At 32.5% G+C, this 24,841-nt stretch overlaps 2 protein-coding genes across 5 annotated transcripts; one reads left to right on the top strand and one right to left on the bottom strand.

Annotated features, from left to right (window-relative positions):
* The first annotated feature begins 5,943 nt into the window (after positions 1–5,943).
* Positions 5,944–9,543, top strand: LOC107459692 (bidirectional sugar transporter SWEET2). 2 transcript variants are annotated; one of them, XM_016077916.3, is made up of 7 exons: positions 5,944–6,476; positions 6,673–6,709; positions 6,944–7,160; positions 7,257–7,415; positions 7,508–7,627; positions 7,769–7,904; positions 8,936–9,543. In XM_016077916.3, exons 1-6 carry the CDS (start codon positions 6,416–6,418, stop codon positions 7,880–7,882), a joined length of 708 nt encoding a protein of 235 aa, XP_015933402.1. In that variant the 5' UTR covers positions 5,944–6,415; the 3' UTR covers positions 7,883–7,904; positions 8,936–9,543. The 2 variants fall into 2 exon arrangements, with proteins under 2 accessions (XP_015933402.1, XP_015933401.1); XM_016077915.3 differs by having other exon boundaries at positions 5,947–6,476; positions 8,929–9,543.
* Positions 9,544–16,295: 6,752 nt separating this feature from the next.
* Positions 16,296–20,755, bottom strand: LOC107459691 (uncharacterized). Of its 3 annotated transcripts, none has more exons than XR_008001540.1 (4): positions 20,369–20,755; positions 17,559–17,663; positions 16,855–17,443; positions 16,296–16,744 (listed from the first exon to the last, which is right to left on the bottom strand). XR_008001540.1 is itself a non-coding variant. In XM_021128291.2 (3 exons), exons 1-3 carry the CDS (start codon positions 17,792–17,794, stop codon positions 17,189–17,191), a joined length of 399 nt encoding a protein of 132 aa, XP_020983950.1. In that variant the 5' UTR covers positions 17,795–18,117; the 3' UTR covers positions 16,730–17,188. The 3 variants fall into 3 exon arrangements, 1 of the variants encoding a protein (XP_020983950.1); XR_008001539.1 differs by lacking the exon at positions 20,369–20,755 and adding an exon at positions 17,756–18,117; XM_021128291.2 differs by lacking the exon at positions 20,369–20,755 and adding an exon at positions 17,756–18,117 and having other exon boundaries at positions 16,730–17,443.
* Positions 20,756–24,841: the final 4,086 nt, after the last annotated feature.

The following is a 24,841-nucleotide window of genomic DNA, read 5'->3' as shown; positions in this document are numbered from 1 at the left end:
ACAAACTTGTAAGACAAGCAATGATCAAATATGGACATATGGAAATGAGCAATTGGACCATCACTAGATGTGTATATGCACTCTAATCACTCAAGTGTTTGGGGTTAAACCACTCAAATCTCCTCTAATCATGCTTTCTAAAATCTTGTTCTTCATCTAACCAATCAACAATTATCAAGTGTACAAATGCAAATATCATGAGGGCTTTTCAAGGTTGTAATGGGACTAAGGTAAGGGTGAGTATATATGCATGGCCAAGTGAGCTATCATATGAATCTTTGACTAACATAAGTTCTCACCTAATACATACACACACTCTATACAATTTCAAAGTCAAGCTTAGCCACCCAAGATCTCACTTTTGCATATTTTCACACACTCATGTATCAATTCTAATTCCATCACATATGCATTGATTTTCTTATTGAACTTAACAATTTTCACTTTTTCTTCTTTTTTTTCTTTTTTCTTTTATTTGTTTCTTTTTTTTATACATATGAATAGGGGTGTTCAAAACCGAGCCAAACCGAACAAAATCGATCAACCGAACCAAACAAACCGAAAACCGAACAAACCAAAAACCGAAAAAATCAAAAAATTGATATTTTGCTGTTTTTTCTGCAGTTCGGTTCGGTTTTCGGTTTTAATAGTGAAGCTCGAACCAAATCGAACCGAACCGGTAACTTAAATAACCCTAAATATAAAACCCCTCAACCCCCAAGTAGCTGCCACTCCCAATCTCCCACACTCAGCAACCCTAGTCTCCACTCCCCAACTCTCTCCACTCTCCACTCTCCCCTCGAGTCTTCGACCATTCTACGGCGCCGAAAACTCTTCCTCCCACCGTCCACAGAGCCGTTGTCCTCTCAGCCACTGACGTTGCCAATTAGCACCATCTCGGACTCTCGGTGGCCCTTCCTCGTCAGTCTTCGCGCTTCCCTCTTCTCGCTTCTCGGCGCGGTCCTTCCTCTTCCGACCTTCCTCATCGCGCTTCCCTCACCTTGGTAGGGCTCTGTCTCTTCTTCACTTCCTTGTCGTCCTCCATGCCCAGCAGTCGCATCTCCTCGCCACATCTCCTCCAAGCACTAGGAGTTGTGTCGTCCTCCACGAACATCATTCTTCGTTTCTTCCAGTACTTGAGAGGAGTCACCAACATTTGATTCCATTCAATTCACCCTTCACAAACCCTAATTTTCTACCAGGTAAGTTCCACCTAGTTTTCTTTTTTTTCCCTTTCAGCATGCTCTTCTAATATCAAACCCTAGGGTTTATCACACATAGAATTTGACGATTTGATTCATGCTGCGTTGAAGAAATCATGTAATTTGGCTTTTAGTATTTTTTTCTGTTAAAATAATTGTTTGATTGGTTGTTTATTATATATCATGCTAATTATGAGAGGGATTATGCCATGTTTGATCATTGTATTTTGTGTAGATTGTATAACAAAAAATTTTATGGCTTCGATGGTTATGCACTCATGCCTGTGATTTTGGTAATTTGACCTGAAGTTCAAATAATTTAGTTGAAATAAAAGGCAGAAATTTACCTTTGTTACTTTTGAAGCAAAAATTTGCTGAAAGTTCCGTGTAATTTGTGAATCTGTGAATAGTATAATTGTGTGTTTATGATTTTGATTTTAGCTATGTTTGTTTTGTTTGTGTCTCTCTACTTGTGAAATTGTGATGTTATGACATGCCTTGTTTTATTTGGCTAATTTTTCTTTTTTTTACCTTTTAAATATTATTAGCTTCCTGATTTGATTAGTTTTGTTTATTCTAATTTTAGTTTTATATGAGCTTGTTTGAATTTAATATTTTTTGTATTGAGCACTAGAATCCTTTTCTGATTGAATGTGCTAACTAAATTTGAAGGTGCATTTGAAAGGAGATATTATTAGTTTAAATTTATTTTACATTTTATTTCATCTGCATTATCACTATTATAAATAATTCTATTTCATTTATTTGTTGATTTTTTTAAATTGTTAATAATTTTATTTTGTTTGAATTTTTGCTTCTGTTTGAATCATTTTTGTTCTATGTTTAGTGTATTTTTAAAATTGCTGGTTGTTGTTGATTGTGGTATTTGTTTATGCAGTTTGTTCACAGCTTCGCCATCGTCTCCGCCTCTGGCCTGCCTCTGTTCTGCCGTTGTCATAGATTTTAATATATGTTTTGATTTTTGATTGATGAAATTGTTATGGTTTGAATTCTGTTAATGTGAAATTAGGATTAGGTTTAGGGTTTGAATTCTGTAATTGATAAATTTGGATTGAGTTATATTCTTGCTCTGAAATTGAGGTTAGGATTTGTGAAATTGAGACATTTTAGGGTTTGGTCTTTATTAATGTAAATTATTTTTTTCATTTTTTTTGTTTATTTAAATCTTTTTGAATAATTAAAAAACCGAACAAACCAAACAAAACCAAACCGATTTTAATTGGTTTGGTTTGGTTCGGATGGTCTTGACAAAAAAATCGAACCAGACCGAACCGCAGTCTTAATAAACGATCGGATCGGATGACTTTTTCCTAAATAACCGAACCAAACCGTACCGCGAACACCCCTACGTATGAAAGCATAATACATCAAAGCATATGGTTTCTATAATTTCACACAAGTATACACCTAAATTCTCAATATTTGTCAATAAAAACAAAACACATTCTCATCAACCAAGGTTCTCACATTTTTCCACACTTAGTTGACACACACTCACTATTTTAAGCTAATCAAAGATTCAAGTAGGGCAATTAATTGTTTTTCCGCTTAAGGCTAGTGATATGATAATATAAAGAACAAAAGGGAGTTGAAAAGGCTCAATGTGACAAACAAAAGTAAATGAAATGGTGGGCTATCTAGGATAAGTGAGCTATAATCAAATAATGGCCTCAATTACATAATTGTATGAATATACACTAAATAATAGACATATAGAATGGAACAAACCAAATATTACAATTATAGAGAAGAAAATACACAAGAATAACAATCATGGTTAAATATTGTAACCTTGCAATTAAACTAAAAAATTCACGGATTGTATGTTCTTAGCTCAAAAACCATATTTCAATCTATATATATACATATGCAAATTTCAAAAAGTTTCAACTCAAATCAATGTGAATCTTAATGTTTTTTTAAGAAAAAGATACACAGTAGTTATACAAATTATAATCATAGTAGAAGTATTTTCTTTTAATAAAAAAATTCAACATAAGAAAGCAGAGCAAAGAGATTAGAAAAACAAAAATATATTATAAATTACCATGCTAAGAAACTCATAGTAGGACCTTTTATAATCCGTATACCATGAAACGAAAAACTAATAGTTGCCTTCCCCAAAAATTAGACTAACGAAAACAACAATATACTCCATACAATTATTTGAATCGTCTCAGCTTAATCCCTTATTGATTCATAGAAATTAGAATATTCGTAAGGTGGTATATACAATTCCAAAAGATCATATTTTTCTTATGATGATAAAAGTCAAAGTTGGATACATTTCAATTCAGCCATATTAGTATATTACAATTAAAATGTCTATAAACAAAAGTAAGATATGATCCCCCCCTCCCCCAATATGGTATTATCTATAAGACTTTAATTTTGATACATCGATAATATAAAATATTTTATACAGTTATATAATTATAATTATTTTTTTAATGATTATTCATTCAATTAATATAAAAAATAGTTACTTTTATTAATATAACGTTATATAATTAAATACACCTATAAAATAGTTTTACACTAATAGTACATCAAAATTAAATTCTATTTATAAATACCAAACTACAATTTGAATATTTGATAGTAAAATTTAGGAAAAATTACCAAAAGTATCCATAAAGTTTACGAACACCGACAAAAGTACCCATAAACTAAAAAAATTAATGCTATACCCATGGAAGATGGATTCCGTACGATAAAAGTATCCAAATCCTAATTTTTTGTTGACTTTTTAATAAAATTCTCCCGTATTCAACCTCAACTCACTTTTCCAACCCTCCATAACTCAACATGCACCTTTGAAATCCTTGTCATAGAGTCCAAAACTACTACAACAGACAAGATCGAAATCAATGGTGGTGGTGGTGGTGAAAACCTTGACTGATTTCTTCACACAAAGAAAGTCGCATTCTAGTTGTCACTGACGACAAATTCACCGTGAAAGCCACTAAATAGATCCTCGTTTACAAATCGAACCCTTCACCTTCTTCACCACCGGCTCCCATGCAACCCAAAATAGAATAGTTTTTCGTCTGTCACTCGAAGCACTCTAGAAGCCCACAAAAGGGTTAAACAATTGATATTGAGCAACAACAACATGAGGAGGCATTCTTGCTCTCAAAACGTCAAAAGATCACTAATCCTCAATCTTCCTTCTTCAACTTTTTTCGCCCTTCCAAGAAGAACACCCATGCCACAAGTCCTTATACGAGCTCCTTCACCCTAGAACTCTCAACGATGTCCTTAGTCAAGATCATCTCTTCTCTCTCACTTCTCTACTTTGCTCCGCCATCCACCGTAACCGTCTCTCTTCATCCTCTTTTGGGGTTCTCCTAGCACCAGCAAGACCATCATCACCAAAGCCATCGTCAACTCTTTTTTCCATCACCAATGCATTTATTATTGCATTGTCTCTTTATCCGCTGTCATCAGCAGAATCAAAGATGTGAAGGACACTATGAACAGGACCAAAAAGCTAAGAGTAGAGAGCAATCAAAGAATCATTCTATTCGTAGATGAGGTTCACATATTCAACAAGTTCTAGCAAGTAGTCGGTTGTTAAAGATTGGGATTTTGAAAAAAAGAAGCAGCGATGAAGTGAAAGGTTGAAATTAAAAAGATGGGATAATTTGAAATTTTCTTTAAAAAGTCAAGTAAAAAATTAGGGTTTAGATAATTTTTGTCGTACAGAACCCATTTATATATATAATGTTAATTTCTTTATTTGATGAGTATTTTTATCAGTATCTTTAAAGTTTATGAGTACAAATAATTATTTTTTTTAAATTTAAGAATTTTTTCTATTCTTTTTGTTTAAAAATTTTGTATTTGTAGATTTGTTTATTTATGTATTGATTTTGGTTTTTGTATCATCTATTCCTTTTAGTTCTAATATTATATCTTATTCAATTATTAAAAAAATATTATAAGATTAAACTTCTTAAATATTTCAACAACTTTAACAATAACGGAAAAAAATCTTTTACTGCATCTAATCTTCTCTTTCTTTGACTTTGACTGTGTTTGAGTCTCAAAAAATAGGAATAAAAAAAAATTATTCACAATATTTAAAATAATAAAACGAAAGAGTTTTTGATAATTTTATTATATAAAACTTATTTTTTATGAATATAATTATAATTTTATTATTTATGGACAGAAATAAATATTTTTTTCTTTTTCATATCTATACTTATATAATTTCAAATGGCATTATCGTCATAAAGCAAACCTAATGCTTTCAAATTATAACAGTTACTTATACGCAACTTTTAATTATTAGATTATAACTGTATGTATACTTTTATAAAATATATTTTTATCTAAACGCAAAATGATGGCAGGCATTAGTACAAAATAATGTATGAAGTCAGTAAATTTGATAATTTGTAGTCATTAATTAGTTATTATAGATATTTTTAATAATATAAAATTTTATTTAATAGTATAAAATTATTTACTATTTTTTTACTGATAAATTTTAATTATTTTTATAAATAAAAAATTAAAAAAATTCTTTTAATTTAAATTTTTTTTTATCTTTATCTTCATATTTAGTTTCTATTGAGTGTTGGCGAATTGTTATGCCCCAGAATCACCATAGTCCTGATCCGAACAGCTCAGACACGTTCCAAATACATTCAGTGACACGCACAAACAGACAACACAATCATACTTAACATTAAAAGTTAAAAACACACCCCCCCTCACATAATCATGTACACAATTCTATGCCTTGTGGGTCAATTCTCTCTCAGTAGCAACAACTTACATTCATCATTAATCTTGTGGATGTACACAATTGCAAATTGCTTCAATTTTAGTGGCTCAACAAAACCCCCCTTTTTCTAATTTATTTATGTGATAACTATAATTCGAGGTTTAGCATCATTATACATAATAGGCCTTCAGCTGCATTTATCAGTTACTTATCACCCTCTCAAGTCTCAAGTACAAGATTTGGAGAGAGAAAAAACCTTCTGGTCTTTCTATTAGAAACGTGGGGGAGTTTTCTTTGTTTTTTTCCAATTTCTGTGGGATAGGAACAAGCATTCACATAGGGCAAGTCTTGAATAGTCAAATTTCACTTCCAATTGTAGTGCTATAAATTAAGGGGTTGGTTTGGTTGCATTTGTTGTTGTCTGGGTTTGGTGTTTGATTTTTGAGGATTATTAATGTCTTTTTCTGCTGCATATCCTGTCTATGAGGTTGCAAAGGATGCAGCTGGAGTCGCAGGTACAAACCTTAATCTTTGTCTTTCTGTTTCTGGGATTTTTAGCATTCTGGGGTTTTTTTGATGAATCAAAAGGAACCAACTTTACAATATGCTAGTAGTAGTGGATTAGTAGATTTTCCTTTACAGAGTTTAGATTCTCTTTTTATTTTATTTTATTTTAGTAATAATCACTATGTTTAATTGTTTATTTTGCAGGGAATATCTTTGCTTTTGGGTTATTTGTATCTCCCATGTAAGTTTATTTAGAATAATGATTTATCCTCCTAGCTACTAAATGAAGCAAGAATTGATCAAAAGATTCCAAGACATTGATAGTTTATACTTTTTACTTTCTTTATCATTTAGGAACATGCTTAGGAATATTTTTAAGATGCTAAATGATTATTCATAAGAAACTTCTGTTTAGTTATTATATATTCCTTTTGTTTCATTGGTTATTAACTCTTTTTCTGTTTTGGAATTGTAGACCCACATTTAGGAGAATTATCAGAAATGGATCAACTGAAATGTTCTCAGGATTGCCATATATTTACTCTCTCATGAACTGCTTGATCTGCATGTGGTATGGCACGCCTCTGATATCGCCCGATAATTTGTTGGTAACGACGGTTAATTCGATCGGAGCAGTATTTCAGTTTGTGTACATAATTATCTTCCTTGTGTATGCTGAGAAATCAAAAAAGGTTAACTTTCCCACACTATTGGAATCTTGTTCTTGTGATATGGATATGGTTGGTTTCTAACTTAAGCTGTGAAACTTTTAAACTGCAATTTGATAGGTGAGAATGTTTGGACTATTGCTGGCAGTTATCGGCATTTTTGTGATCATTTTAGTTGGGAGCTTGCAAGTAACTGATAGTCAAACACGCCGAATCCTTGTTGGATTCTTGAGCTGTGCTTCCCTCATTTCAATGTTTGCTTCACCTTTGTTTATAATTGTAAGGTTTTCGTTAAATGGATACCCAATTAACATTGATTTGTGCTTTTTGACTTGATGAATTTACTTGAATTATGTATTTATGTTTCCCAGAAATTGGTCATTCAGACAAAGAGTGTCGAATTCATGCCGTTTTATCTCTCGCTCTCCACCTTCCTAATGAGCACCTCCTTTTTGGTTTATGGATTGCTCAATGAGGATCCCTTCATTTATGTAAGGTTCTTCTGAGCACTATTTTACTTTTTCCTATTTATTGTTGTATACTTGTTTTAATTTGAAATTTTTGTTTTGTTGGTTATCTCTTGATTTGTGCAATTTAACATTTATCTATATGATTACATCTGTGTTTTCCAGGTGCCAAATGGGATAGGAACTGTTCTGGGAATCATACAGTTGGTATTATATTTCTATTTCGAGAGTAAATCTAGAGAAGAATCCAGAGAACCTTTGATAGTGTCGTATGCGTGATTAGTACTTCTGAAAACAAAAGGTATGGGAAAATGCAGATTAGTGCAGAATAAGATATCTGGTTTTTGCAGTTTCGTGGGGTTGATCTGTTAAAATGGCCATGCTAAGCCTAATTGATGCTCAATTTGGAGATAGTTTTCCCGAGTTAATTGCGTTGATTATTGATTATGAACTCATGAAGTGCTTCTGTTCCATATTCCAATCAAGAATTAAGAAAAGTGATCATGCAGCATACTCATTCATGATCTTTTAATTTCATTGCTAAGATTGCCTTTTCTCTATTTGACTAAGAATGCAATTTTATCATGAAATTAGTACATGAAGTTCTGGCATTCAGATGATGATTCTACCTTGATCTCTAAACTATGTTCATAATCCCTGACACATGATTTATCTGATTTCTTGCTTGCTTTTTTATTTCTGATTTGGCAGTGCTATAACATGTCATTGATTAATCAACCTGAAATATCATTCATCTTGAGAATATGCACTTGGTTTTTTCCCATCTAATTAACAAATTACACCAAATTAGTCCTTCAAAGACCTTAGGCTTTGTTTGTTTATACGGACACGGAACATTGACACAGGGACACGGATATGGAGACACAAAATCATATTTGACATATGAGACATGAACTCATTTTTATTTTTCATTATTCTTATCAATTTTTCATAATTTAATTTTTTATTGTTATATTTTTCTTCGTAAACTTTTTGTGTAAAAGAAAATGAGAGTAAATTAGACTTTCATAATTTGTTCTTTCTTATATATAGTTTATCACCAAACAAAATACAAAAATACTAATTTTTTTGTATTTATATTTTTTGTATCTTGTTATGAGTGTCCTGTCTTATCTTGTTCTAAAAACTAAACATAGCCTTATATATCAATTTGTCTTTTCATAGCACATAACCATTAGGATAATATACAACAAAGGACCAAATTGATAACAAAATTTTTTAGAGAACATACTTGATGTGCCATAATAAATTTTATGAGTAGTTCTCTTTATTAACAGCTGCATTTATTTATTTATTTGGTGTAGGAAACAGATTCCAAGGTGCAAAGAATAAGCAGTTGCTACATTCCTTTGATTCTGTCAATTTTTTTGATGCAATTACCGTTGCATCCGTGTGAGTGGCCAGAAGTTACTCTAGTGAACCACTTCAAAGTTCAAAGTTCCAAGTTTCTGTATATGTGTGCATTCATTGGTGGAGTTGAACAATGCTTTCAAATTGGAATATTGAAAGGAAAAACATACATAGTGCATTGTTGCTGCAACTTTTCATGGCGTCTAAGCTTTGATCTACTCTTGCAATTAGGTCATTTCCATGTTCATCAGATTTAAGAAACATATATATATATATTGAGAACCATTTTCTTTCTTGTGCACTATAGTCTTGTATGTTACATATTGTATCTATTTGTTTGGCTATGGTCAGAAGGCTGAATAAAGAGCAAGAAGTGATTTTCCTGTACAAGTGCTTAGACTCAAAGATTTAAGAATATCATGTATTCACATTGATTTTCCTGTATAAAAGTTTACATCAATGTTTCTAAAGATTTGAGCTATATTACATTTAGTTAATTATGTGTAATACAATATTATCTCACTTTAGAAAAGCCATAATAAATAATGTTAATCAATCGTCTTTTTGTATTATCAGTTAGGTGCTCGAGCATTAGTTTAAGGGTTGATTGCGCTTTGCACTGTAGAGTTTCAAGTTTAAGCACTTTACAGTTTAATCTCTAAATTAAAAATGTGCAAATTAATTGTGATTTTTTTTAACCTTGAAAAATGACAGTTTATTCTTAAATGTGCTGATATCTTGAATAAATATAAAAATTCTACTATACATCCAAATTTTTTTGGCAACTAAGTTTAATCAAATTGGTTCAAACTTAACAAAAGCTAATTTTATTAGTGAGAGCGTGTAGACACGTTCTAACTCCCAGTGGTGTCGCATGCTTCTTCTTCGCGTTTTTTCTTTTTCTTCGCACTCCTTCTCTACATGTAGTTGCTACGTTTTTTTTTTCTTTTTCTCTTCATCTTCATGGTGATTTTTTGCGACATTATGTATGTCTTTTTTTTTGTGTTTGATTTTTTTTTCTCTTTTTTTGTTTTTATTTTTGTGAGATAACGAAAAAGAAGAAAAGGAGGATGAAGAGTTTTGAATTATGCAAAATTTATTAGAAAATAACACCGAAACTTTTTAATTTCACCGAAATTTAACTATAAAAATACAGCTTCTTTAATGCTACAATTTTTTATTTTTTATTTTTGCTTCTTGTGATGATGATGATGATGAATTCTTACTTTTTTTAGGAGTATTACAATCTTATTTAATTGAATAAATATAAAAAGTAAATTGTATACTAAAAGATCACAAGTTAGTACCAAAATTACTTGAATGAACATGTTTGTACTATATTGCAATCTTATTTAGTCGAATGGATGTAAGTTCACACTAATTGGATTGAATTCTTGCCAAAAACAAAAAAAAATACGGAAATTTCTTAATTCTGACATCAAAATGTTGCTACAAAAATACAAAAACTTCTTAATTTTGACATCAAAATTTTACTACAAACACAGAAATGTGCTTCAATAGAGCTTCTTTTCTTCTTCTACTTACTAACTAGAGGTAAGAGAAAGAATATTCTAATTTGATTTTCTAATCTTGCTAGGTAATCATGATTATCAAGATAACGAAGAATATTCTAATTTTACTTTTTTTAGGAGTATTGCTTCTCGTATTAAACTTGAATGAACATGTATAATAATCTTATTTAACTAGATTGAGATCTGCGTGAATATTGTTTAAAATTAATTAAAATATATACAAATTAATATTAAATTTAATGTATTTTTTATTTAAAATATTTTATAATACAAAATTTTTTTATATTGAAGTTGTACAAAACTACATCTTTATTTGTTATTTTTATTTTTGTATTTGTTTTAATTGACGAACTTAGTCTTCTTATGTGGTATTTGTTCTCCTTTTTTCTTTTCGGTTGTTGTCAGACTTATTTCTTTTTTTCATATGTTTTTGTAAAGATATGTTCTTTCTAAACTGTTAACTTGTAAACATTTTCTATTGTCTTTTTTGTTCCATCTTTGTAAACTTATAAACACTTGGATTTATTTACTTTTTTTTTTCTTTAATCTCTTGATTGTTATGTCATCTAAATCTGAGAATAGTAGTGTTGGTGAAGTTGATTCCTATAATAAATGAGTAATATAAATGATGTTTTGAATAAATAGATTTTTTATAATATTATCTATTAGATTTGTTGTAATAGAGGTCAAATTTCAATATCTTTTATTGGAACAAATATCTTGGTAACAGTTGAGAGCCAATTTTAAAATTAAAATCATTTACTTTGATTTTTAATATAAGTGTGAGATTTTATAAATTCTTCAATTGAGATAGTACTTTAGTGTTATTGGTGATTTGGAGTATAATTAGATTTAAGATAGTTGTGTCCAATAATTTTTTTTATTAAATAGCACAAAAATTATTGTAACACTTTGATTTGCAACCTTTAATTTAATTTGAATATGTAATAATTATTGAGTTAGAAATTTATAATTTGATGAAAATTTTTATGATAGGTATAATTTGATAGAATTTTTTATAATTTGAATATGTAATAATTTTCTATGATGTAGCACAAAAACTTTTTTTTATAGATTTTTTTATATCTATTTATTTTTCTTCTCCTAGTACCTATAAATTTTCAATGACATCTATAATAGTAAGAACAAAATTTTTTAGAATATTTATTATCATGTGTCTATATATTGAATAAGTTATTTTTAATAAAAATAATTTAAATAGCAAAAAGTAAAAATACCTATTAATATGTTTTTAACCCACTCTTTTAGATAATGTCTCGAGTGATTCAAACTCAAAACAGTATTGAAAAATAATCAAAATTGATTCTTTAATTTAAATAACATATTGAAATAAGTATAATTATAAGAATGTTAAAATATAATTATATGTAAAGTATTACAAAAACTTAAAAAATTTATAAATAATAAAAATAATAAGAGTATTTTTTCATAAATTTGTTTAAAAATACAATAAATATTTTTATTTTGTACCTAATCATCTAATAGAATAATTTTTAAGAAGATAAGTTCCTCTTCATTTGTTGATATAAATATTTTTCATAGACAAATCACAAATTGTGAAATGAAATAATAATAGTAAAAGTCTCATGTATGATATATAAATAGGTCGGATAGGATAAAATTTGAATATTTTATAACTTAAAATTTATTATGATAATGTTATTATTATGATACTTTTAATGTAGATGTTTATTATTTTTAATTAATATTTTATATTTTTATTGAATAATAATACGTAGTAAATTAATTAATTATGGATGGGAGTTATGGTTTAATTTTTTTAATATTTTACTAAAAGTTGGCTAATTAATTTTTAAGGTTTTGTCAAGTAATCAAAATTGATAACTTCGTATCATTAGAAAAAAAAATATAACTCAGATTCAATGTACAAAGAGTTGGTATTAACTCTTATATAAGAAAAATATATTGAATGAATGTAAAAAATAAATTACATACTAATAAAAGATTATAAAATAACATTAAAATTATTTGAATGAACATGTTTGTATATGTACTATATTAGAATCTTATTTAGTTGAATAAATATAGTTTAATCTCTTCTTTAATGCTATATTTTTTGCTTCTTATTCTTCTTTCTTTTTTTTCTATTGTTCTTACTTCTTTTAAGAGCATTGCTTTTCAATTAGATTTAAATGCACATTTATTGAATTAAAATTTTACATGTGTAAAAAATTTTAAAAAAATAGAAAAAAAGAAACACTGTAATTTATATATAAGAAGAAAATGACAATGAGGAGGAGGAGGAGGAGGATGATAAATTCAAATGAAAAAGGAAAGAGGAGGAAGTAATAGTGGTGATAATAAAAGGAGGAAAATAAAAAGAGGTAGTTGCAGCAGCGATGATGATAATGATAATGATGATGGAGGAGAAAAAGGAAAAAGAAGGAGAAGAATAAATTCAAATGAGAAAGAAAGGAGAAGATGGTAGTGATAGTGACGACGACAATGATGAAAGAGAAAATAAGGAAAAAAGAGGAGAATAAGAAGAGACAGTAGTAGTAGCGATGTACGAAAAGAAGAAAAAACGCGTGAATGAAAAATATATTATAATAACTTGGTTGAATTTGGTTACGTAAATAACTTTGATGTAAAACTTTTCTGTAAATGTAATATATTATTCTATAAGTTTGAATTATGTATTAGTCCTAATTACTTATAGATTTTTTATATAAATATTTTTATTTATTTATCAATATATGTAATTTATATATTTAAATATTCAATCACATTTCAAGATACTTTACGTGCGTTTAAAATGTTTATTTGGTTAATTTTAGGCATTAGTCCTGTAACTTATAAAAAAGATATACATTTGCAGAAAAATTTTGTTCTAATCTTATGTGCAAATGTTTAGTGACAAGTAAATACAATATTAGTAAAATTAGATAATTAATAAAATCGATAAAATTTGTTACAATTTGAATAATATCAATTTAATTTTTATTTAATCTCACTTTATTTGATATTAGAAAAAAAATTTAATTTTGATGTACTGTTAATTTAGAGAAGTTCTATAGTGTTAAAAGTTAATTTTTTAAGTATGTAAAGAACTTACGTGGTAAAATCATAATGATTACAAGTATACATTTAAGTTTAAGAAGTTACAGGTGACTAGACAGTTTCATCATAAATTAGAGCGTGACAGTTTTAGAGTCAAATAATTTATGTTGTAATTGCAATATTTAGCATGTTTTGAAATAAATTTTTTACTCTAATATGGTTCACGGGTTGAAGAGATTGACCTGCGAAATCCCAAACCAGGAAGAACATAACTCTTGTCCTAGTTCTTACCCACTATCTACTAGGACTCCTTCCTAATTAGTAATTACTACTTATATTTCACCCCTTTCTACCCATACAAAATGACCTTAGAAAAAAAAAAGATATGATTAACAAGAAGAACGAAGGTCCTGACGTGAACGATGTTTATGCGGGAAACCATGGACAAGCTACTACAACGACTTAATCCTGGGCAAGTGAACAAAAACCTGTTATAGAGGAGCTTCCCACTAATTAAAAGAAAGTTATAAAGACTAGGAAACCTGCTAAGGGTTGATGGATTCACTTTTGCCGAGATATCATTGCATGTAACAATTCGCATAAGATTAAGATACTATTGCTGATCCCGCTTCATCTTCCATTCCTTTTCTACTTATGAGGTATGTCCATCCTCTCTTTTTTGAGGATTTCTACAATTTGGTTGGGCGGAGAGATAGACCATTGATGTTGGAGTTGTTTTTTCATTTTTAGGCCTGCTAGAGTGTGAGCCAGCCAATTTTCATTTATTGGAATCCAAGCAAATCCAAAATTTGGGAGTCTATTCTGGACAAATTTTATGTCTTGAATTATTGGGTTTATTTTCCATAAGGTAACTCTTGTTTTGAGAGCTTAAATCAATTATAGATTATATGATTTAATTGTTGCTTTTTCAATTCTAAGATTTTTTGCTAAAATGATAGCCTCCCTAATTGCAAGTGCTTCTGCCGATAGGTTGGAACTTGTTTGTATTTCTACTACAGTCCCTCCCCTGAGGTTTTCATTGCTGTCTCTGATTGCTACTGCTATGGCTCCAAAATTGGTTTCATTGGAAAAGGCAGAATCTGTGTTTAACTTGAACCAATTTGGTGGTGGAGGTCTCCAAAAAATAAGTGTTGAATTTCTTACTTTTTTTCTTGTATGTGATTTTTTCCTTCTCTGTTGCATTTATATAATCCAATTCCAATAGTCTTGCATGCTTGATTGTTGTCTCTGGATTGGGATCTATAGTTTGATAGACTTTCTTGTTTCTTGCTTTCTAAATTGCCTATATTGTGATGTCAATCCTACTCCATGTCTGAATTGTTTCTGGTTTGCTTCCTTGGTTGCACTTCCTTAACATGTCTTGTAACCATGTTCCCGCCGATTTAACACTTCTCTTTGCTGGAATGCATTGAGTTCGTGAGCCAAGCCAAACCGCTCTGGTCTACTCGCAGAATAACAGAGCATGTTCTGTTGTCTTTTCCTCCTGCATACAAATAGGACATAGGTTATAGTTGGTTATCTTTTTTAGATCAAATTGGCTTTTACTGGTAAAATATTGTGAGCCATCCTCCATAAGAATATTTTAATCTTTTGTGATGTTCTCAAATTCCAGATTCCTAGCCAAAGATCATCCATAAGAGCGCTTGTTGAGGGGATGTTTTTTTATGTTACTTTCTCTTATTTTTTTGCTATGTGGTACCTTATTTTTATTGTGTAGTTTCCATCTTGTTGTAAGGCCAAATTAGGTTGTCCGTTCTACTATTCTGCAAATTGGGGTTCGGATTATTTTGTTTGCAATGATTAGGAAAAAGAGATTCTGAATCTTAGATTGGTTCTACTCCCTGGATATAGAGATTAATGCCTTCACTCTTAGATTTTTATTGTTGTTCTTGTCTAGTGGTTGCTCCACGCCATGGATCCAGTTATCCTTCCACACTTTTACATTCCTCCCTTAGCCTATGTTTCACATCGCTTTGTTTCTCAAAAGATCTCTTCCCTGCAGAATGCTGTTCCAAATCCAAGAACCTCTCCAGCATTTTACGGCCTCCCAAAATTTGCAATTTGAAAAATATAAAACTTTCAGAATTCTGACCCAAATGGCATTCGGGTTTTTGGTGATCCTCCATGCTTGCTTGGCTAGTTGGGCTGTGTTTTGGTGATGGAACTCCTTGAATCTAAGCCTCTTTCTTTTTTGATCGTGCAAAGCTTTGACCACGCTTTCCAGCGTACTCCTCTTTCCTTTCCTTGGCTTCTCCACCAAAATTTAGCCACCTTTGTGCTTAGATTGTTGCAAAAGGATTTTGGAAATTTTAAGAAATTCATGGAATAGGTTGGTATTGCTTGGATGACTGCTTTTATGAGCACTTTCTTGCCAGCCTAATTCAACAGGCTCTCTTTCCACCCTTCTACTTTACGATCCACCTTTTCCATAATCCAATCCAAAGACTTGCTCTTTGATCTCCCTCATTGCGCCGGTAACCCTAAGTATTTTTCTAGATTGTCCTACGTCAGGATGTTGAGGATATCTTCTATGTCACTCTTGTTTGAAGAGAAACTTGGCTTCCAAAGATTATCTCTGACTTTTTTAAATTGATGACTTGGCTTGATGCTGAGGTATATTCATTAAGAACTTGAAGAAGTTGGTATATTTTCTTTTCTTTTGCACCTAAAAAGGTAATACAGTCATTTGCAAATAATAAATGAGAGATAACTCGTGCTGTTGGGGCTAATTTGACTCCCAAAATCAAGTTTTTATTAAGAGCTCTATCCATAAGTATGGTAAAAACTTCCGAAACAATGATAAAAAGGTATGGTGAAAGGGGGTTTCCCTGTCTTAATCCTCTCTGAGAAATAATTTTCCTAGTGAGAGTTCCATTGATTTTGAACTTGTATGTCACACTTCTGATGCATTCCATGGTTAGCTTAATCCACTTCTGGTGAAAACCAAAAGCCTTGAGAACTTTTTCAATGAAATTCCATTCTATCCTATCATACACTTTATTCATATCCAGTTTAATGGCTAAGTCTAGTGAGGCTTCTCTTCCTTTGTTGGGGATCCTATGAAAAGCTTCTTGAATAATGACTATGTTGTCATGGATCACTCTTCCACTTACAAAAGCACTTTAAGTAGGCGAAACTATTTTCTCCATAATACCTCACAACCTGGCCACCATCACTTTTGCTATTATCTTGTATACATAATTACAGCAACTTATGGTCTTTTAGGAATAAGCACCACTTGTGTCTCATTAATTTCTTTGGTGATGTAGCCTTAGTCAAAGAAACTTTTAACCACCGCACATTTGTTTTTTGGATGGTGTTCCAATGTCTCTGATAAAATTGTCCACTAAAACCATTGGATCTTGGGGCTCTTGATCCATCCATGCCAAAAATAAACTCCTTTATTTCTTTCTCTGTGACTTCTTTTAGAAGGTCATTGTTCATGTCTGATGATGTTCTAACAGGAACATAGTTTATATATTCGGGTATGTTGTTACTCCCTCTAGCAGATGTGAACAGTTGCGAATAATATTTCTCAACTAGTCCCAAACTATCTTTCTGATTACGAATTCAGTTACCTTCATTGTTCCTCAATCTGTCTACTCGGTTCCTATCCCTCCTATAAATAGTTGAAGCATGAAAGAAGGTTGTGTTGCGATCTCCCCCACTTAAGCCATTTAATTCCCGACCTTTGCATCCAAAACTTCTCTTCTTGTCTCCATAGCTCTTTAATTTTTTCCTTATCCTTTTTAAGAGAGGATTTTGTGACTGATCGACCATAGAAACGAACTCTACCATGTCTCTCCTTTCTGAAAACTATTTGAACTGCTTCATCATCATTGTATCCTGATTGTTTCAAATTTTGAAGATGATCCTATTACACACAAATAGGATCAAAATAAGTGCATGCACCCAAATGCTTCAGAATAAAAAAAATAGCTAACACATTTCTTATTTGGTGTACTTTTCTAAGAAACTAGACAACTTACAATCGTCTCTTGTGTTCTCAAATCAGTCTCTCTATTTTTGTTCATACGAGTTACAATAAACATCTCAGATTGTGATAGATCTTCATTGTCCTCCTTCTTTGCACGCTACAAAGAAACCACCAACATGTGACAAAGTAAACACATATAACATGAAAGATGCAAAAATACTTAAATAAAAAGCACAAAAAAATACATACCAATTCAGCGCGTACTAATTCAAAACTAACTGGACCCATTCGATGATTCCATTTTTGCTTGGATCTGTTTTCACGATTTTTGTCAGAAATAACCTACATTTTTTTGCAACATAGAGTTATTTAAATACACGATACCATCACTAAAGCCAAGAGAGTTGTTAAAATAACTTACTTTGATGATATCGAGCCTTCAAAATTAAACTAATTTTCGAAAATACAGTTCAAGTACAGTCATAATCAGTCTTAAAATGAGACATAATCAAGCATGTTCTGAAAAATATATGCAATTTAACAATTGAAGATTTTACATATCAATAATTAAAAAATATCTTAGAAAACACATACCTATTTGAAAAATCAAAGAAAATAGATACAAAAATCCTTAAATAATATGAAATTATTATGTTAACAAAATCGAAGTATATAAATAATCTTACTATAATAATTGATAGCTAATATGTTGAGATATCCTTGCTCCTTAGCTTATATATGAGCAGGATAAAAAAAGGTCTATACCCCAAACACTATATATGAATATATTTCTTCTTTGAACAAATTATTTAGATCATCATTATAGAATAAACCATATAATTGATTTTCATGACTAGGAAAAGTTTTCTCAATGTTAGTTCTGCAGTTTATATATACTTACTTATGATGGAAGGTAACAATAATGCATGAAAAGTAAAATGAAAGAAGTTATCTGTTTTAAAACATATTTATATATGAAAAGACAATTTTATTAGAGTATTTAAGATCATATAATAAGGGATATAGCTAGTTCTTTTAATCCCCATTTTTTCATTCTCAAAAGTTAAATTTAAGACTATTGATTAAAGAAAATGAGTATCTGATGAATACTAGTTAATTAAGATACTAGATCTCTTCTCTCTGCAGCTCTGTCTTCAGATGAACACAGCATAGGGCTTAGCTTTATTAAGCTTATAAAGCTTGTTAGAAGTTGTTAATTAGAAATGTAACAAGGCTATCGATATATAAGATTTTGGTCATGCGTAATCATCAATAATATTATTATGATAAATCATGTACTAATTATCAGCTTAATAAGACTATATATATAACAATAAACACATACAAATCAAATATAAATAGATATATATATAAGGTTATTAATTAAGATGAAAATGAATTAGATGAAGTATGGTTGAAAGTTGAAACCTTGTGTTTGCATATTCATAACGTTTTGCAGTGCTGGAGAATATAACAAGACCAACTTCTGCATCGCAGAAGATAGCAAGCTCCTTAGTTTTATTCTATTTTATAACTCAAAACATTCAAATAGATACTTACTATAGATGATAAAAATACATGATCCACAAACTGATGCAAATTATTTAACTCTCACAATGTCCAAATTCCCTCAGATTAACCAGTAACTTTTTCAATCACTCCCACCCAAAGCATCCTAAACTAGAAGACATGCCCTGATTGTAAAGGAAATTAAACTTTTTTCATATTTCTCAAAAGCTTTTTCACCAAACATCTGCAGCATAGCATTCATTTGAAGCAGTAAGAATAGGGTAGCATAGCATTCATTTGAAGCACTAAGAATAAAGTAGATGATACTAAAACACACATTTCACATGGAAAACATTAAACAATTACATGATCCTAAATAGAATGAAGTACTAAATTAGCAAATTAGAAAACTTATATACTAAATCTATAAAAATCAGCCGCATTTAAAAGGAGAATGTAATGAGAGACAAGCATGAATGCATCATACATAATATTCCTCTAAAATAACTAGACATATTAATAGAAGCAGCAGCATTAGTGCTACAATAGATTACAAGAATATGCCCCTAGCTAATAAATGAACAAATTACAAGTCTTAAAAGTTGAAAGTTAAAAGTCAAACTTGAATTCTATTTATTATGCTTCGGTTACAGGGTATCCCTATATGTATTAGTACACTTTCAATTAGAATCATAGGATATGATATATAGCTAAAGAGCAACCTTAAAGGGACTTTCCGAATGCAGATCAATGCTCATTAGAATTGAAATTATGAGATCAAATTGAAAAAATTTATCTAATTGTAAAAACTAAACTAATTAAATTCTTGTGGTTTCTTTGCAGGGATAAAAAGCCTATCAGACAAGTCTCTTATAAGTATTTATTCATATAATAATGAAAAATATATAAAAATTCATAGCATGATTAAAAAATGTGTTGGAAAATCATTCATGAAGAGTCTAGCAAAAATTGTGGTCAACAAACAAGACTATGGAACGCCGAAGAAGTCTGCAATATATTCCAACATGAAAGAATAAGAAAATCATGCTTTAATGGTTTTGTCTTCAAGATAAGTGTATGTATGTATGTATGTATCAAAATATTGCTTTATGTATCAAAATATTGCTTACAGAGTACTAATGTTGTATTGTAATGCTGATCAATTTTGCAGGATAAAATTCATGGAGTTGAAAGCATGATTGTAGATATGATTCAAATTACAATAGATTCACATATAATCATTATTGCATTAAGAAAGATGCCAAAGTTAAGGTTGCATGCTTTAAGAGAAAATATCAACACGGATCTTGAACGCAATAGAGTGTTTGTAGAAAATAAAAGAAAGAAACTTACTTGAAATACTCAATGGAGTGAGTGAGTGCTGACACAAAGAGCTTTGAGGGCTTTGTACACCAGGCCCGTGAAGCTGGCGATTCGCAAATTTGAGGAGAGCTTTGAGGCTTCCACAACGATGACATGAACGGCGACGGGTTTGAGGCTTTGAGACAAGCTCCAGGATGACCCAATGGACACTAATGACGGACGGTGGGCAAAGCGGAGATGATGCCCAGCTTCACGGGTTGGAGCAAGACGGCAACGGACAGTGGGCTTCGAAGCTGGTGACCGGCAACTGGGTTTTGCATGATGAAAGATGGGAGGAGGGTGCGTGGCTGGGCAGGAAAGAAGGCTTGGCCAGTTCTCTTATTTTTTTAACCCTAACTTAGGAACTTACGAGCTGAAGGATTGGGGAAATTTGGGGGGAACTTACGAGGGAATGGGAAAAGTTGGGGGGATGAGGGATTTTGGTTGGGGGGAGGGTGTTTGCACGTCGTCGTCTGGGTAAAAAAATGTGGATTTTTAAAAGGTAGAGAAACGACGTCGTGTTGGATAAGGTACTTTATGGTCACCCTTTTTTAAAAAATCGTGATCATAGAATCTTTTTAGTCACCGTAAAAAACTGTGATCATAGACTTTTTTAGATCACCCCCTAAACCGTGACCATATACTCTTTTAGGCCACTCCCAAAACCGTGACCATAAATCACTTTAGGCCACCTTCTAAAACAGTGACCATGGACCCTTTTAGGTCACTCTTTTTTAAAAAACTGTGACCATAGATCTATTTTGGTCACTTAAAAAACCGTGACTATAGACCCCTTTAGGTCATCCTCAAAACCGTGACTATAGACCCTTTTAGGCCACCCCCCAAAACCGTGACCATAGATCACTTTAGGCCAACCCCAAAACCGTGACCATAGACCCTTTTAGGTCACCCTTTTTTGAGAAATCATGACTATAGAGCCTTTTTGGTCACTGTAAAAAACAATGACCAGACCCCTTTTCGGCCACCCTTTTTTAAAAAACTGTGACAAAAAAAAACAGTGGTCATAGACCTAAAATGTTGTAGTGTATTCTGGGTTCTGCTGGTCCTTGAGAATGTGATTAAGCCTTTTTGGATCTTTGTTCCCTTGTGGGGTTTGTAAAAGGTTATGGGACGTAAAATGTTAGCTGCTTATTTGTGGTCTTCTTGAGAAATATTTAGGAGAGTCCATCTTGTTAATCTTCTATGATTTGATAAGTTTTAGTTGGGCTTGTACTTCCATATCACTAACTTTAGTCATTTCTACACCCTTCTCTTTTAAATATTTTAGGCTTTGCAGTGCCGCACCGGGGAGATTGAGGAAGCACACTTCTTGATTTTCCAAGTCTCTTCCTTGTTGCAGTGGGTTAGCCTCTGGGACATCATGTATCTTTTTGCTACCAAATCTCTCTATTTCTTGTATTCTCACCTTTCTGGATGTTAACTTTATCTCCCAAATTTCTAATACCAGCTGGTCTTTTGTCTTGTTTTATGAGCCATTACTATCCCCACTTTCATTTTCTCTCATGTGGTGCTCACGCGCCCTTTATTGCTTGTTGAGATTTTGTTCCCACCTTTCTTCTTCCTCTTCTGCGTTCAGTGGCCTGATCCTCCCAGTCGCTATTTCTTTGGTGTATTTGGGTTTAGTGGGGTCCCAGCATGCCATGGCCATTGGTTTACTGTAAGTTTTCTTCTCATGTCCGATAACCCCACAGTTGAGACAAAAATAGTCTTGAAGTCTCTCATACTTGAAACTAATCCAGGTTTTGAAATTATTGGCCCTGTTGAGTCGAAATCCCGTCTGGAGAGACTGAGTTATGTTAATGGTTGCCCTAAATTATAGGAAATTTCTCTTTAGGGTTCCGTTCTTCATGGGGTCCTCCACTTCACCCACTATTCCTATTAGGTCTCTGATTGTATTCATTGTTTCTTTGCTTAAGTGCTCGATCGAAAGTCCATGAATCTGAATCCCAAACTCTATAAAATCGTGCCTCACTTCTAAGATGGATTCTCCATGTAATCATCTTTGAAGATTTAACAAATTTCCTCTAATGTTCCAAGGATCGTTGTTAAGAAACCTCATCCCCATTCTACTATCCTTGAAATTTATGAGCACTTTGTTTCTTTTCATTTCTGAGATTGACATATCTTTGGGGTTACCCCATATACCTAGCATTGCATTTTTGATTGCTCTAAACTTGATTTCTTTTTCTGTTATGACTCTACCGATGATGAGCGGATATTTTATACGCTTTTTGACATCACTTTCATATAGTTTTTGGTAGTTTTATTTAGTTTTTATTAATTTTTTATAGGTTTTAGTGTTAAAATTATATTTTTGGATTTCACTATGAGTTTTTGTATTTTTGGGCAATTTTAAGTATTTTCTGGCTAAAATTGAGGAGATGAAGCAAAAGTCTGATTCAAAGACAGAGAAAGCACTGCAGATGCTATCCATATCTGACCTGCCTAAATTCGTAAGAGCTTTTCTGGAGCTACATAAGTCCAAATTTAGCGCTCTCAATGGCTATAGAGAGCTGACTTCCAGAGCTTTCCAGCAATATATAATATTTCATACTTTGCTTCGGATTAGAAGACCCGAAACTGGCGTCCAACGCCAGCTTCTTGCACCCTTCCAAGCATCCAGTGCCCAAAGAGCAGAGCCCAGCGTCCGAAGGCCCAGAGAGGACCCCCTAGTTGGCATTCCATGCCCAAGGAGTCTCATAGTATGTGGATCTCATCAAAGCTCAGCTCAAACACTCACCAAGTGGGCCCCAAAAGTGGATTTTAGTGCTATATAAACTGTTTTACCCTTACTAGTCATTTGTTTAGTTTTTAAGGGTTTATGTTCATGTAATTCACAACTTTTGAATCATCTTCAACCTTTTAGACCTCCCACTGACCGGCCATTATTTTCGTTTTCCATTGTTTTATTTCGGTATGAGTTTCTAAACCTCCTAGGGTGAGGGGAGGAGCCCTGCTGAGTACTATGAATTAATAAAAGTACTATTTCTTCTTCTTCGATTCGTGTTTGATCTATCTCTAAGATGTATATCCCGATCTTCATCGTGATGAACAGGACGATCTGAAAAATTGGCTATGTTCATCACATTAAGACGAACATGCCTGACAAACATCCACGTCTACTTGGGTTCGTGTGAGTACCTGGAAGAAAAGCACGAGCCAACAGCTATGGATTTACATCTCTCAGACAGTTAATCCACGATTTCATTGGGGACTTCTCGAGAAATCAATTCAGCCGATCTTCGGGGAGATTAAGGTCTCTGTGGTATAGGCTAGAATCTAAAGAAGCAGCATTCTCTAATCCGAAAGATTCGACCTTGTCTGTGGCGTTTTAAGTAGGATCGCCAAGAGAATGGACTGCTATGCGCTTCACCCTTCGTCAGATTGAATATCATGACCATTGGCCATGGTCGTGTTCAATCTGTAACAGAGGAGATCAAGGACCATTGGAGTGGCTTTGATCACTTACAGCCTGACATATAAGAAGATCATTCACAAGCAAAGAAGACAATAGTACCAGAGTTACTTCAGAAAGACAAAGCAACTCCAACTCTCAACTCTATTTCTATCCCTGAAAACACTTGTTTTATAGATACAAATTATGAATAGTTTCCTCTAATCCAAAAACCTTCTAATTTTGCCTGACTAAGACCTGCAAGACAACCATAGCTTGCTTCAAGCCACAATCCTTGTGGGATCAACCCTAACTCACTCAGGTATTACTTAGACGACTCAGTGCACTTGCTGGTACTACTGCTGTTGTACGAAATAGTGTGAGTTTTGTGTACACGCACACCAACCGATCAGATTGAAACAATTTTCCTTGAAGTTGGGGTTGGATTTTGGATTGAGGGTGATGGTGGTGCCTTCAATGGGGTCGTGCCCATGTTAGGTCTAGCCATGGTAGTTGTAACAGTCCAGACCACCCGCTAGCACAATATTATCCGCTTTGGCACACAAGGCCTCACGGTTTTACCTTTGACGATAGGGATGCTAGCCGAAACCCCCACACTCACTTGTTAAAACGCGTCATGCTAGGGAGAGGTATCCACACCCTTATAAGGCATGCTTCGTTCCCCTCCCCAACCGATGTGGGACCTTACAATATACCCCCCTAAGAGAGCCCAGTGCCCTCGTTGGCACAACGATTCGGGTTCTGGCTCTGATACCATCTGTAACAGTCCAGACCACCCGCTAGCACGATATTGTCTGCTTTGGCACACAATGCCTCACGGTTTTACCTTTAACGATAGGGATGCTAGCTGAAACCCCCCACACTCACTCGTCAAAACGCGTCATGCTAGGGAGAGGTATCCACACCCTTATAAGGCATGATTTGTTCCCCTCCCCAACCAATGTGGGACCTTACAATCATCTGTAACAGCCCAGACCACCCGCTAGCACGATATTGTCCGCTTTGGCACAAAGGCCTCACGGTTTTGC

The sequence above is a fragment of the Arachis duranensis genome, chromosome 7 (assembly GCF_000817695.3).
Source record: "Arachis duranensis cultivar V14167 chromosome 7, aradu.V14167.gnm2.J7QH, whole genome shotgun sequence".
Classification (NCBI taxonomy): domain Eukaryota; kingdom Viridiplantae; phylum Streptophyta; class Magnoliopsida; order Fabales; family Fabaceae; genus Arachis; species Arachis duranensis.
Note: the sequence above shows the minus strand (reverse complement) of the source record. Positions and strands in the feature narration are given on the sequence as shown.

Excerpts from the sequence above, each read along its gene's own strand:
- LOC107459692 (XM_016077916.3), top strand. The coding sequence starts at position 6,416 with ATGTCTTTTTCTGCTGCATATCCTGTCTATGAGGTTGCAAAGGATGCA. Across the intron at positions 6,477-6,672 it reads GGATGCAGCTGGAGTCGCAG|GGAATATCTTTGCTTTTGGG; the intron begins GTACAAACCTTA and ends TTTATTTTGCAG. Across the intron at positions 7,416-7,507 it reads CTTCACCTTTGTTTATAATT|AAATTGGTCATTCAGACAAA; the intron begins GTAAGGTTTTCG and ends TATGTTTCCCAG.
- LOC107459691 (XM_021128291.2), bottom strand. The coding sequence starts at position 17,794 with ATGGGTCCAGTTAGTTTTGAATTAGTACGCGCTGAATTG. Across the intron at positions 17,664-17,755 it reads AATTAGTACGCGCTGAATTG|CGTGCAAAGAAGGAGGACAA; the intron begins GTATGTATTTTT and ends GTTTCTTTGTAG. Across the intron at positions 17,444-17,558 it reads TGAGAACACAAGAGACGATT|GATCATCTTCAAAATTTGAA; the intron begins GTAAGTTGTCTA and ends TGTGTGTAATAG.